Source organism: Podarcis gaigeae (assembly GCF_964106915.1).
Source record: "Podarcis gaigeae genome assembly, chromosome: 9".
NCBI lineage: Eukaryota > Metazoa > Chordata > Lepidosauria > Squamata > Lacertidae > Podarcis > Podarcis gaigeae.
Window position 1 is genome coordinate 44,598,267 of NC_139685.1, and position 17,304 is coordinate 44,615,570.

General features: G+C 41.6%; 1 protein-coding gene across 2 annotated transcripts in view; it reads left to right on the forward strand.

The window, feature by feature from the left end:
- RNF150 (ring finger protein 150) overlaps positions 1-16,768 on the forward strand; it is an 84,042-nt gene extending 67,274 nt beyond the window's left edge. Inside the window, exons 7-8 of one of the 2 annotated variants that reach the window (XR_014568089.1) lie at positions 9,421-10,446; positions 10,489-16,768. Coding sequence is in view for 1 of the 2 variants with exons in the window: in XM_083755847.1 (XP_083611973.1) it covers positions 9,421-9,539 (119 nt within the window). In the remaining variant the exon portion in view is untranslated. Of the gene's footprint in view, positions 1-9,420 lie in introns of both variants that reach the window. The other variant, XM_083755847.1, reaches the window with a different exon arrangement.
- The last annotated feature ends 536 nt before the right edge of the window (positions 16,769-17,304 follow it).

Below are 17,304 nucleotides of genomic sequence, written 5' to 3' on the forward strand. Positions count from 1 at the left end.
ACCTATAGAAACAAGAAGTTTCCCCAGAATTTGTGGCCCCACCAATGAAAATCTGCCGTGTTTGATTAAAATTAGCCTTTAGTTGATAAATCTACTGGTTAAGACAATTAGAGTTTGCAGGCTGAGTTTTTGGTTTTTTCCTATCCGTCATCAAGTGCTTTGAGACTATGGAAGTAGAGGTAGCCCCGGTGGAGTAGCCTTGGTGAGAAAACTTAAAAGCAAGGCTGCCTGAGGACTCTGTGTGAATATGGCATAAATTGGGCTCAGCACAACCCTGCAAAAAGTAAAACAAAAATCACACAGATGTTTATGCACTGTTGGGTCCTCTGTATCCTCATTTCACCGTCTTGCCTATCTGGGGATTTTACACATTTGGCACATGATTGTCCACACGCTTCATTTTTTGGTCTTAGATTTTTCATAGATAATTCCTCTGTGCCTCATTCACAACAGTGAGTGCGTTTCCATGCTGCCTTTTTCTGGCCCCTCAGTCACAGCTTTCCTGCTCTCTGCTACCTCTTCCCGTTCGGAGCAAGCACGCAGGAAGTTTGGGAACTTTGGAGGAAGAGCAAATTTTTACCAGCCCCTACTTATCAGGGCAAAATGGAGGCTTATCCTTTTGGTGGAGACAGGTGGGCAACCTCCATTTTTTTATTTTTCAAATATCCTTTGAGCTGCGGGAAACAAAACAGTTAGTTTGTGCAAATGGAAATGTGGGTGTAGCGAGAGAGGCCGCCCACAGAAACATTGCCACATGTATGACAAGCTCCCTACCTGAACAAATGCGCTATCAAGCTTCCATGCCAGTGATGACTGCAAATTTATAATATTGTAGATGGAAAAAGTTTACTTTAACGTATTTCCCACTGTAAGAGGAAATCTGGATTCAATGTTTTTAAAAACATGGCCTGAGATTTTGATGGTGGCAACATGGAGTGCACAGTGCAAGACCCTTGTGTGGGAAAGTAATACTGATTCCCCAGTAAACCTCCATCTGGAAGCACACAGGGATCTGAACATATATATTCTATTGTCAGGCATTCAGGAACACCTTTAAAATACGTCCACTGTCAAGGCAGCTGAAGAGCAGGCATGACAAAGAGGGAGTGGGCTATTGGTTACAGTGGGATGCAGGAGGGGAGGAAGGGGGTGCGGGGGGGCGAATCGCCCCAGGTGACTTTGCTGAGGGGGGTGACATTTGACGTGCCACCCACCCGTGACTCCAAAGCCTACCCTGAGCCATCAAGGGAAGGGGGGAGCTGTGTCATTTTGCCAACAGCATTCCCCCCTTCCTTTTGACAACTTGGGGGAGACTTGGGAGTCGCAGGCGGGTGGTGCATGAATGTCTGACTTCAGCAGCTTGCTCTGGTCCCAGCTGCATGGCATGCGCGCCACTCCATTCACCCCAGCGGCTATCCTGCATCTGGGAGGACATCATCCACACCGTGTGCCCCTCAGGAGCGTGTCCGCCCTGGGCAGCGTGGGCATATGCTCCACCGCTGGTGGTATGACATCTGACAGAGGTGGTGCTCACAATATAAATTTTGAAAAGTGACATATTTTTACATTTACATCTTCTTGCTGAGAAAGTTCCCCAAAAGATCTGTTTGGGAAGACCTGAGCAGGAAGTGCAAATCCCAAGGAATCTGCGGTTCCTGTTCTCTCTGCAGCCCTGCTGTGGTGAAGCCAGCAGCGAAGCAATTGGATATGCCTACCCACCTGTCAAATGTGGCCTTCAGGAGAGTGTGTAGATAAGTAGATCTGGCCAGTAGGCCAGATCTGGTTCTCCATCCCTCAGTTAAAGTTAATGGCTTCCAAAGTTGCACACTGGAAATACCGTGCGACTTCCAACGAGCGTTTTAGGTTCTTACGTGCCATTCCCCTATTATGTTACTCAGAGTTCAGCATAGGTCGTTGCTCTTCTAAAATGTCACCTCAGGAGTTCATACACTTTCTATTTCTGCTAGTGTTGTCATTGGTTCAATATCATTCAGTCACACCGAGACCCTAGGAATGTAGATGCCAGTGCATATTTCTCAGGGAGCTCACCCAGTCTAGGTGGATTAGTTAAATGGATTAGTTAAATGACTCAAGCAAAACTGTTTAGTTTCCTAGACGCAAGTCTGAATACTCCAGTTTATGTGTTTTGTGGATCAATTTCTTCATAAGACTCAAGGCCTTTACAGAAACAGCATAGGTGTGTGACTGTTGTGAGTTGGCTTTTTCAAGGGCATCATGCTAATGAAATCCTGCTTTGGAGTTTTTGACCCCCTGCTGTCTCAGCTGTTCACATGATTAATGGCACATGACGGAGTTAGCAACCAGCAGCAGTCAAACTTAGCTCACTGCAGATCCTGGGAGCTCACAAACAGACCTCGGAAACAGGGGCGTTTGCAAGGGCTTTTAGCAGGGGAGGCCCAGGTTTCTGTCTCTTGGTGTGTATAGGACCAGAGACATGGAGGGTGAGGGAGCTGCTGCAGTGACCTGTAGCGCCTGTGCCATGTTTGTCATTCTGCCAGAGAACAAGCAATGGCGCACTTGTAGCAAGTGCAAGGTGGTTGTCTTGCTGGAAGTGAAGGTGCAGCAACTCAAGGCCTGCCTAGCCACAGGAAGATATGCAGAGTTACTTGACAGAGCTGAGTTGACTGAGATTGAGCACCAAGATAGATGAGGTGCCCCCAGGGTGGAGAAGGTTTGCCCAGTGCAAGAGTTTAACCCCTGGAAGAATCTGACATGCAGAAGTAGGACAGTCACAAACCACACTTAGTCTATTAGAGTTGCAAAGTCGCTTCCACCTCCAGTCTTCTGTTTGGTAGCAGAAAGATTTGGGCTTTTATTGGTACAAATTATTTCCTTTTAAATTAATATTCATGTAAAATGTGACAGATAAGCAATATCTCATTAGTGAGGATCAGCCCAATGTGTAAATCCCCTGTTTCTAGCCAGATAGAAAGATGCTGTATTTATTTTTATGCAAAATAGTATTATCTATATCTGTCATCTATCAATCAATCAATCAATCAATCAATCAATCATCTATATCTAGGGTACTTGTAACCCAGTCTTAATTAAAATAAATCCCAAAGTAGGAGACAATATCAAAACATGCATCAAATAATATAATATACATAACAATAAGGAAACAATTTTAAAGCAAGAAGAATCTTTATTGGGAGGTTATGTTATGTATTTTTATGTTTTTATACTGTATAAATCTAACTAACAGTTATTGCAATTCTAAAAATCCAACCTGAGCATGCTTAATCAAGACATAAGTCCCGTCAACTTCTTCCAAAGTGTACTCTGGAATATACTTTGGAGTGTATTTTCATTTTCCAAAGTCTACTTATGATAATAGCCTAAAAATTCTGATATTATATTTGTCAACCACTATGAAAATTTCACCGTTAAAATAAAACTTTTAAAACAACAGCAGGGTGATTTAAACCTGATAAATTTAAACAAATGATGCATAAACAGTACCTGTGCTTTTAGGTGCCCCACCCAGTGGTACTTTGCAGTTTCCCAAATAACTGAAAAATAGTTAATTGGCTTCTTTTTTTAACAGAGAGAATAATAGTCAAACCTTTCTTGCTGCTATGTTTCAATAATGCTCATGGAACTTCAGGATCACAAAGATAAATTAAAAGTCTAGCTAAATGCACTTCGAGCAAAGGCATTCTATTAACTTGGTTCTGTATATTCCCATAGCTGTACTGAAATAAGCTATGTGAGAGCTTTTTCTTCACACGAAAAATCCCAATAAATATTCCAAATATACAAATATTTACAGGGTGAAGCCAGATTTGGCGCAGCTACTGATGGCATGCAGTATGACTAAGAACTGCAATTGTTGATGGCACACATCCAATGGCCAGGGTGTTCAGTGGCTTAACTGGAGATTATGAGCAGCACCCTTGTCAATTCCAACAAGTCTCTTCTAAAAGTGATGAAGGCTGCAATCCCAACCCTGTTTAAGTGGGAGTCAACCCCATTTATTTCAATAGGACTGACTACTGATTAATCATGTTTTGATTGCTCTATAAATCTGGCTCCATCCTAGTGATGCTTCTCCCCCCCCCCCCCCCATTGTCTTATGTCTAGGAATTCTCTATACAGTTAAATTCCCAGAGGAAACTGGGTCACGTGGCTGATGGACCACAGATTCATCACCCCTGTTTTAGAGAGTTCTCTTAGGACCTTTACCCTGAAGATTATAAACCATGAGCACATCCGCTTTTCTTTCTTTCTTTCTTTCTTTCTTTCTTTCTTTCTTTCTTTCTTTCTCTCTCTCGCTCTGTGGGTGATGATAGATGATACATCTGATTAATGATTATATACTATTATGCATAAGCACATATTTCCAAAACACACACACACATACCCTGTCACATGCACAGTGCTGTTACGATTATGTCCATTACTTTTTTCATACTCGTCTTTTCAGTGCAGTCCATGACCCCTCTAGGCATTCATTTCTTTATTTCATTTTTTGCTAGAGACCTTCCACTGCAGCAGGTTTAACAGTCACTGGCTCCTTGCCTAGGGAAGCATATGCTGCTCTGAACGTCTTAAGAATGAGGAAGAATTGCATTCGAAACAAGCCATTTTCTGTTACAAGGGAAAGAAGAAATTATTCAGGGCCTGACTGTAGCAATGGGTTATTTACAGGCCGGAGGCTGCCTGGAATGCACACAATGAAAGCTACTCAGCAGCTGTTCAGTGTAAAATGCATTCAAAATCAATTTCTAAAATGAATTTATTCTAAAGGCTGCTTCTTCACAGTAGCCATCTTGCTAAGGGAGGGTTAACTTACCACCTCGTGACAACGTATCGTTATAGGTGCACACCCATCACAGCAGCACTTCAAAGGCTCTGTTGCATCCGCCAGTTGTTCCCACAGCTGTACTTTCACCCATGCAACATTTCTTTATAGCTAGTGTAGACTTCCTCTTACCGTTTAGATTGATCACTAAGGATACAGGAGGTAACAGAAACAAGGTAGTGCCTCCACTGGATCAGGTCCACTGGACCTTCCCCACACCACAATATTCCGGAAGGCTGAAATGATGCCACTGTCTGTCTGGAATCACTCTGGTGGAAATGATACGAAAGATTCGCATACCGTTTGTGCTTGGTGTTGCTTTCTTATCAAGAAGACTTCTTTGCCTTTCTCACCGCTTGCCCAAGACATTTTGCGGCATGAGGCAAACACACACACACACATTGTGCTCTGTGCTGACCAGCCTCTTCCACCTGCCTCCCTCTGCCTCATAGCAAGGCCTGTCCTGCCTTTTCTGCTTTTTAAATGCAGCAGATGTACCTGGCATTCCTTAATGTTCTGTGTCAACCTTCACCACCCTGACCCCTCCAGGGGTTATGGACTATTAACTCCCATCGGCCCAGCTAGCATGGCCTCACTTCGCTGGGGCTGGTGGGAGTTGTACGCCAGAACAACTGGAAGGCACAAGGGTGGCAAAGGCCACATGACAAAAGAAATTGTTTCCCCAGAATTTCCAGATTAGCAGAATAATAATAAAATAGTACAGTTTCCAAGACTTTTGGGCAGGAAGCCTAAATGTATGTGTTTTAAGTGTATGGTTATCTTACCTCAACAGTAAGACTAGCTTTGGAAGAGAGGTGTAGTTTTTTTAGCAGTCAGAACTGTTTTTACTAGGCTGGATTCAGACTTAGTCATGCTTAGCAGTAGACCCATTAAAACCAATGGGAGCTGTGCTAGTCAAGTAACTTAGGGAAATAGTATTGATTTCAATGTGTCTGGTTTGTTATTTTTATTATTTAATGGACTGTTGTTGTGAGTTTATTTTACTAAGGAATGGTAGGTATCTTTTTTTAAAAAAATAATTAATAAATAAGTAGGAAGAGCTGTACAAATTAATACACATGTAAAGCAAAAGAACCTCATAGCAGTATTCCAGGCATCCCTTGTAGAGGCAGCAGGAAATGTTTGGGAATGGGCAGAAAGCAGAACAAATGTAGAGAAGAGCAGCTTGCCTTTGTAGCAAGAATCAATTTGTTACAGAGTCAATTGTGCATATCAAACACTGTTATGGAGTATAAGCAAATTGCGCCATGGCAATATTTCACCCAGACAGGCTCTTGGTCTTGCAAGGTGAAAACTAGGCTAGCCAGTTTCGGTCTCTGGTGGGTTGCATCATTTTATGGCAGTTTGGCTTGCTAAGAATCACAGAATTGTAGAGTTGGAGGTTGCCTCGAGGGTCATCTTGACAGCTCCCCACAATGCAGGAATATGAAGGTGGTCTGTATGGGAATCAAACCCGTGACCTTGGCGTTATCAGCACCACACTCTAACCAACTGAGCTAACTGTCACTTCAATCAATCAATCAATCAATCAATCAATGCCACTTGATTTGATGGGAATCACTGCACTGGCACAGAGCTGATTCCCACAGAGAATCGGAGTCTTTGTCCTTGTACAATGGCTTTTATGCAATAACAGCACAATGTTGACCAGAAAATATCTCAAGATTTTGTTTTTTTCCCCCACCTCCATCTATCATTCTGTCTTTACATAGCTTACGTTTTCAAGTTGGATCAAAGCTGGTTTGGGAGCAAACAACGTCAAAGCACAGTATTTCTCAAGTAACTGCAGGACTGATGTGGGTTGTGGCTGATGTCATGTGTGCACAGCTTCACAAACCAGTGGTGGGAGCACACTGGATATTGAATAAGTGGAACAGTATGTGTATCTAATGAATATCTAGTAGATATGTGCTGAAACTCAGCCTGCTAGATAAGTTGCCTGTTCAGCAGATGTACAAAAAGCACATCTTCCATTTGTCAGAAACTGGAAAGTGGGGTGGCTTCAGAAATCACGAAGCAGTGAGCATGGATGTACTAGTGATTCCAAACACTTCTTCAATGTAATGCCTGCACAAAAAACACACTCATCTCTTAAACAGTAAGATGTTTCCCTCGCTCCCCACATTCACATCAGCACTTGCCACTCCTTTAATGAGTTTTCAAAGCACCTGTCAAAGCTACTGTCTAGATAGTAGCTCAGTGGTGACACAACAGGGAGCAGAAGAGACAGTTGCAGTCTTTAATTATATTCCATCCATAGCTTTGTACAGCTTTATATCCCAGTCATTAGCTATATGCGTTGGACTGTGCCTACACAGTTTTAGTGTTAGGCTCTTTTAATGTTAGTTGGGTGGGTTTTCTAAAGTGCATTTGAAAGGTACAGTGGAGGTAATGACCGTTGCTTAACTGGACTTAGTCTTTTAAGTCTTGCCACATTATCACTTCCTTAACTTTCCTTTTTGCAAAACTTCTTTCATGCATCTGGTTCAAGGGTTTCAAAAAATTGTTGATATCAAATATGTCTTCTCCCTTTCCTGCTATTTAAGAGCTATTTTATAGTCTCATCTTTGTGGAATGTAAGACTTGGCATATTTGGAGAATATTTGGACAGGCTGTGCGCCTCAATGTATCAGGGGCAGATTCAGAAACTTTGGGGCTTACTTGGTCTCTGGTCTTCCCCATCAACAAAGAAGCATGTTTGCAAAGCGGGATACCATCTCTGATTTCACCAATGCCCGTTACAGAAGGGTGATGATAAAAATTTGACATCCCACACTCCACAAATCTCTCTGTGTACTGGACACCTGAAGATGCATATATGAACTGCACAAAGACTTGGGTGTTTTGTAAGAAGAACAGGGGAGATAATTTCATAGTGGTGCCTCTACCTGTGAAACTAGTTTTTGTGTGTGTGTTTTAAAGACGGATTTACCTAGTGTGTTGTGTAATTGCTGTTGTGATTACTTTGTCAAAGAGGTATTTATACCACAAGTCCTTTATTATAGGACAAAGCTACAGAAATCTGGAGAGATTTCAGGGAGCTTTGAAAATTCTAATTGGGATAGTTATCCTGAAGCTACAATTCTGCAATCCAATATTGGCTGAATGTGGATTTATTTAGTTTTAGATCAATTTTTTAAAAAGATTTCAAGCCCAGATGGGCTTTTGTAGTTTCACTTTTCATTTCTAAAATGTAAATTTATAAAAGAATAGTCAAAATTACATAAACATTCTTATATGCTACTGTTGAAAAGCCAATAGGAAATCCAGCTGTTTTAGTACGGTAACAATTTTATACATTGTTGCTTGACTCAAGCAGCTGCTACTCCTCCGCTTCAGAAGTCTTGCAGGCAAAATATAGGAAGAAGTATGAATCTAAAAATCCATGGACTTATATGCAAGACAGCCTTAAAAAATTAACAATAACACAATTTGGTCACAGAATACATTTCTCTGTGCAATGGAAGTGTGTATCATACATTGATCTTCCAGGAAAGACTGCTTTGTATTCCATCAACATCGGAGGTATGGTTGGTGGCCTAAGGGACAATAGCTCCTTGGTTGTGGTACCCAGAGTTTGGAGTTCCACACTTTGGGTGATCCAGTTGCCTTCCTTTCTCTGTGTGTTTTGGCACTGGATAAAAACCAAATTGCTTAATCATGCATCAAGAGGATACTCTGTGATAATTTGGTATTGGTTTGCCGGTCTGGTAATGCAACTTTTTCCTGTTTTTGCTTTTATTTCCCCATGGGTTTTATTGGCATTGTTTTTGTTATGATTTTTAATTTCCTCGGGGGTCTTTTTACACAAAAGAAATGTGGGCCAATAAGTTTTGCAAGAAAGAAATAAACCTGCACATGAATCGTTGTGAGTTTTTTCACCATATATACACTTGCCAGGAAGTTACAAGTGGTTTCAGTTTCCTAGCATTTGTATACATGTAGAAAACTAGAGATTGCACATTCCTTTCATGGAAGTACTTCCCTTGATGTTACTTCATAGCATTGGAACCAGGCATGGGATTGCAGAAGATGGAGAACAAACAGAACAGAGCAATGGGGAATTCTAGAGAAGTAGATTGAAAGGCAAAACAATCCAGGGGAGGAACTGTCCTTAACTGGAAGACTGTTTTAAAGGTCAGGAGACGTAGGAAGCCTTGCCAACCTGTTGTGTTCTCATAGGGCTCCTGAGATGCTGCAGACAAAGAGCTGAGGCTGAGGTGGTTTGCTTACCCAAGATCCATCCACTGAGCAATGCAGGACAGTGGCTTGGGGAAGGTTTGGAGGGAACAGAAACACACCCAGTTAAAAATACACGAAAGAAGAACAAGAGGCCACAGCTCAGGGGTATGACACTACACTTTGCATGTAGAAGATGTCGGATATTTCCCACTCAAAAGACCAGTGAGGAAAGGCCACTCAGTGCCTTGGACCATGAGAGCTTCTTCCAGTTAGAATAGGCAGTACTTGGCTCAATACAAGGCTTCTTCTCTCATTTAAGATCAGATTGTAGGAGCTAAGTTGGAATTTGGGGGATGTGAGAATTTGGCTTTGACATTCTTTTCTTATTTCAGGTGAGCAGGAGCCAGCCGTCAGTAGCGATTCAGATATTTCGTTGATCATGGCAATGGAGGTTGGACTCTCTGATGTAGAGCTTTCTACTGACCAAGACTGCGAAGAGGTGAAATCCTGAAAAAGCAGATCAAAAGACCCTTCCACTAAACTAAAGGGCAGTAGTGGGGAGGGGAAGGAAAAGAATTAAGTTCTGTCAGATTTGGACCACTGGTGTACACATGCATTCTCATTCACACATGTACACACACACACGTAACCATACACACGTCCAGAACGTTTTGTGAACTCCAGTACGCTCCATTCTAGGATGGTCATGAAAAGCAATAGCAACAGACGTGTCTGCTTGGATGCAATTTCATCATTAACTCGGTGTGTCCATTTCACTGACACTGGAAGGTGATCAGAAGAGTTATTCACCTTCTTGGTGGTTCGTAACGATGTAACTGAAATGACAGCTGGTGTGTTTTCTACCTTTCTTCAGACCCTGGTTGTTGTCGTTTTTTTAAGCAGAAGAAAGCACTTCAAGGTGATTATTTATAGCTTGTTTCGGATGGACATGTCTTTCTTCCTCTCAACATGCCCCCCCCCCAGCATTTTCAAAAGTTCAGCCCAGAAATCTGAATAATTTTATGGGTCACCAAGTTAGTGAATGAGGTAAACATTGCTTTGGAAAGAAATGGTGCTTCAGAGCAGAGTCTTGGTCTGAAGCTTCTTTTCACTGTGGTTTTAGTGGGGCTTGGAGATTTGTGCTTCCAGGTCTCCCAGCCAGGAGACAGGTGACTGGATTTACTGAAGTTGGTGACTTGCTACTTAATGTTATTAGTTCACATTCAGAGTTTCATGGCTTGCACATATGATACCAAGTGAGAGAAGACGAAGATGATAATAATGGGATTAAAAGTCAGCCTGTTCTTGCAGCCTATTTGCTATATTTTCTGTCATCACAAATCTCTCATTCCTTAATGGTCTTCCCTATGATTGGTATGTAATGAGATTCACTTCCCCCCCCCCCTTCTTCTTCAGAGGTATTTCACTCAGATTTCCTTCTGGCCATCAGAGCACTGAAGTTCATTGAAACTGTTTGTGGTAAGGGGAAAAGAGAACAGAATTTTCTGGAAGTGTGGGGGAAGAAGCTAGGTGATGTTGGCCATAATAGGAAAGTTACAAATGGACTGAGGCTATTTTTTGCATAACCACCTTTACCACCACCAACACTCTAGTTCACTCCTCCTTCCTCTGTTCATAGGTGAAAACACTTCCTACTTCCAAGGTCCCTTTCAGTCAATAGGGGTAAGAATGTGCGCACACTCCATCAAATGTACAGCTCTGTGCTCATTCTGCTAGATGAAGGACCAGTCCTCCAATTCAGGTAGAGGACATGTGTTCATGGGTGACAGCAAAAGCACACGAGGGCTGAGATTATTCCCTGCATAACCTTTAGTCAAATGAAAAACTAGCACATTCAGACCTGCATTGAAGCAATTCACTAGTGTGCGCAAACAGTGGGAAAGAGGCTCAGAGGCACTGAGGCACTTTTACTGGCATATGTGAAAAGATACTCTCAAAAGTGTTCTGTTGTTGTTCCTGGTATGGAAGTCAACTCTTGCTCCCTGGCTTCTGAACTCACTTGGATGTAGATCCCCAGTGGGTTAAAGAAAATGATGAGGCTCTTGTTCCCATGTCATATTTTTGAATTGTAATAGAAACCTGAAACATTCCAAAATGAATCAACTGTCAGTTTCAACTGCATATGTTGAAAAGGGTTGCCATTAAACTGCTGGGACTCAAGAGATCTTGCATTGTGCTGTAGTTTCAGGGGATTTGCTATTGATGCAGAGGGCAATTGTATATTTCAATCAAAATACTTAAGCGTTAAGGAGGACTTTTCAACTTGTTGTCTTTCATAAAAGGGTACGCTATTACTCCTGACAATATGAACAGTGATTTAAATTGCGGTAGGTAAATAGGCTTAGCACTGTAGCCTGTGCTAAAAAAAATACAATAGAAACAGAATCTATTAGAATTCCTGCATTAGAGTAGTACTATAAGGATTGTTCAGATATAATGCCATCTGCCCATAGTTTGGCACTTTGCGAACAGGTCCTGCGCTCACATGCTCCCACCCACGCAGTGGCTAGATTTTGTAGGGCCTGGCAAAATGTCTACAGCTACCTCCCTCTTCATTTCCTGAGGGGAACCTTGCAATGGGTGGTAGGAGCTGAATGTCTATCCTGAGGAGAGGGGAATCACGCCTAAGGGGCTTATTCATGTAGCACCATACATTTGGTTTGGTGTTCCATCTGAAGCAACCCTAAGTGTTACTATGGAGCTGTCATAATTCCCCTATATAGAGCATTGCTTTCAGTGAGCTTTAAATCACTTTGAAAGATCATGCTTGCTTCAACATGTTGAAGGCTTATGTGTGGGAAGGTGGGCACCTTAAAAAAAGAAAGCTGCCATCTTCTACTTATTCTTTCATAATCTCATTTAAATTGAGCCAAAATAAATGTGTGAGGACAAATTGAGACCTATGTTTATTGCTGTTTCAGGCCAACTTCAGACTGAGAGTCAAGCTTTCAAATTAGGCTTTTCGTACCTCCAGTAGTTATGGAGAAGAGAGAATTTTGGCAGGTGTAACTTACATCGCAGCTCTACCAGGTTTTATAAAGCTGTACCTGTGAAAACATACTCAATTATCCCAACTGTTACAAAATGTAGGAGCCGAAAGATGGAAGCATTTGCCATCTCTGCTCAGGAATTCACATTTCCCTGTGCTCCAGTCTGGCTGGGCATGAGTTTTGGGGGGAGATCCATCTTCAATTTCAATTTATTATTTCTGAGGCACGTCAGGAATATCATATTCAGTTAGAAAGAAGCATAGCGCAGTCCCAATCTAGTGGAGCCACCTTTTAAAGTGGGTTTTCTATACAGCCCTTGTCGATCCTATATTGCTATGTGGCTCGCATGAATATAGCAAGATCGCAAATAGTATGTATCCATCTAGCTGTGCTGTAAGTTGTACTCCTTTTATAACCTCTTACCATGCATCCAAAGTTGCACTGGCAAAAGCTGGCTTCGTCACGGTGAATCTTCCTACCTCTGTTCCTCCCCCGTCTCTGTAATTTCTGTGCTATCTGATAGCTTTGAGCACCACTTTTATGTCACTTCAAGTATTGGAGGTAGTTACTGGTGCATCCACTAATGCTCGGTTGACAGAACAGCATGAGTTGTGTCACCTCACCAAAGCTACCACCCTTTCAGCTTATTCAGCTTATTCTGCCCATGTAGAAGTGACAGGGAGGAAAAGGCTAATGGCCAACTCCCAGTTAAAAACGTATTCATCCATCTCATTTCCCCGCCAAAAAAATGTAGAAATGTAGAATCCACAAAGAGTACAAACCATACTTCTGGAAACATTGGTTCTTTTGACATGCATCTTCTGCTTTGGGAAGCTGCCTTGTAGCAGGTCAGATTGTTTGTCTATCTGGCCCATTATAGACTACTCTTGACTGGCAGTGGCTGTCCAGGGTCTCAGGTAAAGGTGATTTCAGTTATCTGCTACCTGGTCTTCCTAGGAATTGAATCTGGAAACTTCTGCATGCAAAGGATATGCTCTGCACCCTTTCTTTGAGAGATCCTTCTGGGATAATTTGTTGTTATAGTACAGGGACCAGGCCTTTATTTACTGGAGGATGGAAGCTTTTAAACTGATATGGAAATAGCAAAAACAAAACAAAATAGTCCTGGGAAATCAGTTAAATGTCACTTATACTTCAGAGGTTTTTTTCTAGATCCTTGTATCCAAAGAAGTTTCTTTTGGAAAATGGATTTATGTCAAATTTCAGAGAGAGAGATTCCAGCCTTGTAAGTGACTGAACTACGGCATGGATCGATTAGGACTGAAAATAGAAGGCCGGGAGGAAGCTCAAAGGTGCTTGGGTGTCTCATCCTTCCAGACGTACTCTAGCCTCAGAATGCCTAGGAAGAGGCAGCAGCCATCATATGAACAGGGGAGTATGATTTGCATGGAATCTCTTTGCTGTCTGGCAGGTATGGGGAACCTTTGGCAGAACTACAACTCCCATCGGTCCTAGCAAGCATTGTCAATGACCAAGGATGATGGGAGTTGTAATTCAGCAATATCTGGAGGGCCAAAGTTTCCTCAGATCTGCTATACAGAGTGAGACAGCTGCTGAGGAACAGGGAGATGTGGCAAGGTGTTGTGCCTGTTCCACGTGGCCTGCCCTTCCCCCTCCTAAGCCAACCTGCTGTTCTCAGGTGCAGTGGAAGCTTCTGTCCCACTCCCAGCATTGAGGTCAGATTCAGCTGCCAGTGTAATCAGCTTTTATGCATGGATTGAGGAGAGGTGCCATCTTTTCCTTCAGCTGTTGCTGCATCAAGATTTGAGTGTGATAAATCTCCCCCAAAGTCATATGATCTTTGTCCATTTGATCAAATGCCCCGAGCCCAGGATCGTGGTTCTCTACCAATGTATAGCTCTATTATCTTCACCAGTGTTAAGAATAGGTACCATTTTAACTTTGACCTTCCAGTATTCCCTCCCAGACCTTGCTATATGAATATGGTTAGAAGTGTTTGCATTGCACAGTATAAAGGCAGTGAACAATCTGAAGTTTTGCCCAGGAGTTCAGTTAGAATTCAAGCCCTCAACTTTCTTCCTCCAGTATTTCTACGCTGCCATCAATAGAAACCACCTCACAGACATTAACAGCAGTGTCACTGCCATGGTCAGTCACCTAGAGTGTGCCTTTACCAAGAAACACATGGGGTGACCTGAGAACAGGCACCTTCTACGGCAGCCTGGCTGGGCTATTCCTATACCGTCCTGAGGCAGCTGGAGAAGAAGCCCTATTTTTGATCAGTTGTGGGACAGCTTCTCTTGGCAACAAGAGGAATCAGCCTAAAAGATACGAAAGGATCGGGCAGTTCAGGAAATGTAATGCACATCATGGATACCTTCATAAGCAGATATGATTGATGGCTGTATTTCATGAGTGCGCACTCTAGCCCTATGCATTTCTCCTGAGAAAGAAAGACCTGCTGCATTCTGCAGGGCTTATTCTCAAGAATGCATGCATCTACAGGTGGGCCTATTATAAGTAGGCAGAAGGCAGTCCATTAAAGCAAGGGGTTATTTGAGGAAAGGCTGAGCTTTAGTAAAGTTGTTTTTTAAATAATAATAATAATTGGAACAGTTGATACAAAGCAACTTAGGTTCTTTGTTTTGACAAACGGTTGCATAAACTAACTGATAGTTCTGCAGCAGTAACAACGTGAGAGAATTTCTAGTCTAGAAGGGTCTTGGCATACCAGATGGTGTTTGTTAATGCATTGTATAGCAAAGTAGAAGAGCACCCTCTGCTGCCTGACTTCCAGCCGCCAGAAGCCCACTTTTAATTCTATCATAGATCCAACAGCTGGAAATCTGTCACTGGTAGAAATGTTAATTCTTTGGTGACCGGGATGTGGGGTGGGGAAAGGATGTACCCGCTTGGCTATAACAATAATGAGACGGGAAAAGGATTGAAGGTGCTGAAAGTGTAATATAGCATCATCTTATGCTCATTTGTCTTCAAAAATATTTTGCTTTCTGGTCAAAACGTTACCTTGCAAGAAGGAATTCAAAGAAGAAAGGACAAAAGAAGGAAGAGGATGCTGTCATCACCCCTCCCCGTTATTTGCTAATTTTAAAATACTGCCTATTTTTAAAGGCATCAGATGATACACATGTCTTTGCCATGAATGTATATGTATATGGTTATTACAGATGTGAAATATCAAAAGTGTTTTTTAACATGTACATAGTATCACCTTTTCTTCCTGTTTTCATGTTAAGCAACCTGAGGCTATATACCATTTTATAAATAGAATGGAATGTAAACTAGGGGTTGGGGTGGGAAGGGCTGTTATTTTTATAGCAAGATGTTCCTTGTACCTCGTGAGCATTTTAAAATGATTTTGTACTTGTCAAAATATACATTCCATCCATTTCCTGAAAATATTTATTTTTATTTAAAGTAGTTTTTAAACTAAAACAAGACGTCCATTTGGTATAACGTTCATCCATAACGCTAAAAGTATTTGGTTTACAGTAATTGCTCCAAAGTTCTCTCCTGCCGTGTCATGTAGCAGAATGCACACCATACCAGCAAATGCCAATAATTTTTTAAAGGTAGATAAATGAATAAAAATAACTCCTTTTTTGCAGTTATGTTGAAATTATTTCTAGTTACCAAAACAGTGTTTTACAGTAGAACACTCTTAAAACAGTTCATTCTCCTGCTGTTTCCCCCCTGAATTTAGAATGTGTCAGACAAAAATAGTTTGAACAATCAGCCTGCTGTGAAAAGCAGTTGTGTTCACACTTGCAAGCTACTCTGCTGTTTATAGCAGAAGCTGGCTGTGTACAGCACTGATTGGCTGGCTCCCTGTGTTATCACAAGGCCATTTCCTCCATTTGCCAAGCTGTTTATTTCTTTTTATTATTATTATTTCAATAAGTGATTTTGTTCCTTTAAAATAAGTAATACAACCAATTGGATGCTCAATTCAGTTGGATGCTCAATTCAATTAACATTCACAGTGTTCATTAAACATTATAATGTTCACATACATAACAAAACATCCCTGCTTTGACAGTGGAAGCAATTCATCACCTTCTAAATCTCACCTTGAAGCGGCTTATAAAGGAGGGGTATGTGTGTGGCAGAAATCATCAAGATTACCCAATGACATTTGCATAGGCATTTTTTTTTATCTTAACATATTTTGGCAGCTGTGAATTGTCTGCCTATGCGGCGCTGAAATAGTTCTATGAAGAATCCATTTTACGACACCTTCTGTACAGTATTGCAAATGTATTTCAACTGCTAGTGAAGTTGCTGTTACTTTATTATGCATCCTTATATATCCCACCCTCCCTTCCAATGCACTTTATATCATTTGGAAAATGTGAGAGTCTGACAACTATCATATATAAAGGGATTTGCCTGAAATCAAGTGGCACAAATATTGATTTTTTTAAAATTTTATTTTTAAAAAAACATTACTTTGGTTAATTGTGTCCTCACTGTCCTTTACAGCTTTAGACAGTGACTCAGCTGTGGGAGGAAATATGGAGATGTTAAGGTTGATATTGGAGAAACATTATTCAGTAGTACAACATGGCTATTTTTGTTATATAGAGGACTATAGTGTAAATATGTGAGACTGTGTTATTCTGTATTAGTAAAATATTGCAACTGTAAAAGTTAAAGGATTGTGAAATCGGAGGAATTTTATTGCAAGCTTTCTTTTTTAATAAAAAACTATCTGATTTGTGTCCTACATTTTCCCTAACAAACGTATTAGGCAAGTGCACAAAGGCTTCTTTTCCAAATGATCTCAGGTTGAATTCTGAAGAGAAACAAAATAATCTGAAGGCACCCACCTCACAAATGCTCACTGCAGCTGCTGGTGCAAATGCAATCTCAAAAGTGTCCACATGAGGTGGGAGTTTATTTCTCAATAAATGAAAACTGAACTGAACGAGGCCCGTTCAGCTCAGCTTTCATATTTTTCCTGCTTCCTATTACCTATTTGGATGGAGTGGTACAATCATATCTGGTGCAGCAGGAGCCGAGTTTTGTTGCCACTTTCATCCCAGACAGTAATGGGAGTTGTGGAATTCTAGAGCATTCTGGCCAAAAAAGAGTGGTGGCTGCCGTCACAATTTCCCCCAGTGCTGTGCTGAAAATTTCTGTGTGGTGTAATGGTTAAGAGCAGTGGACTCGTAATCTGGTGAACCAGGTTCGATTCCCCGCTCCTCCACATGCAGCTGCTGGGTGACCTTGGGCTAGTCACACGTCTCTGAAGTCTCTGAG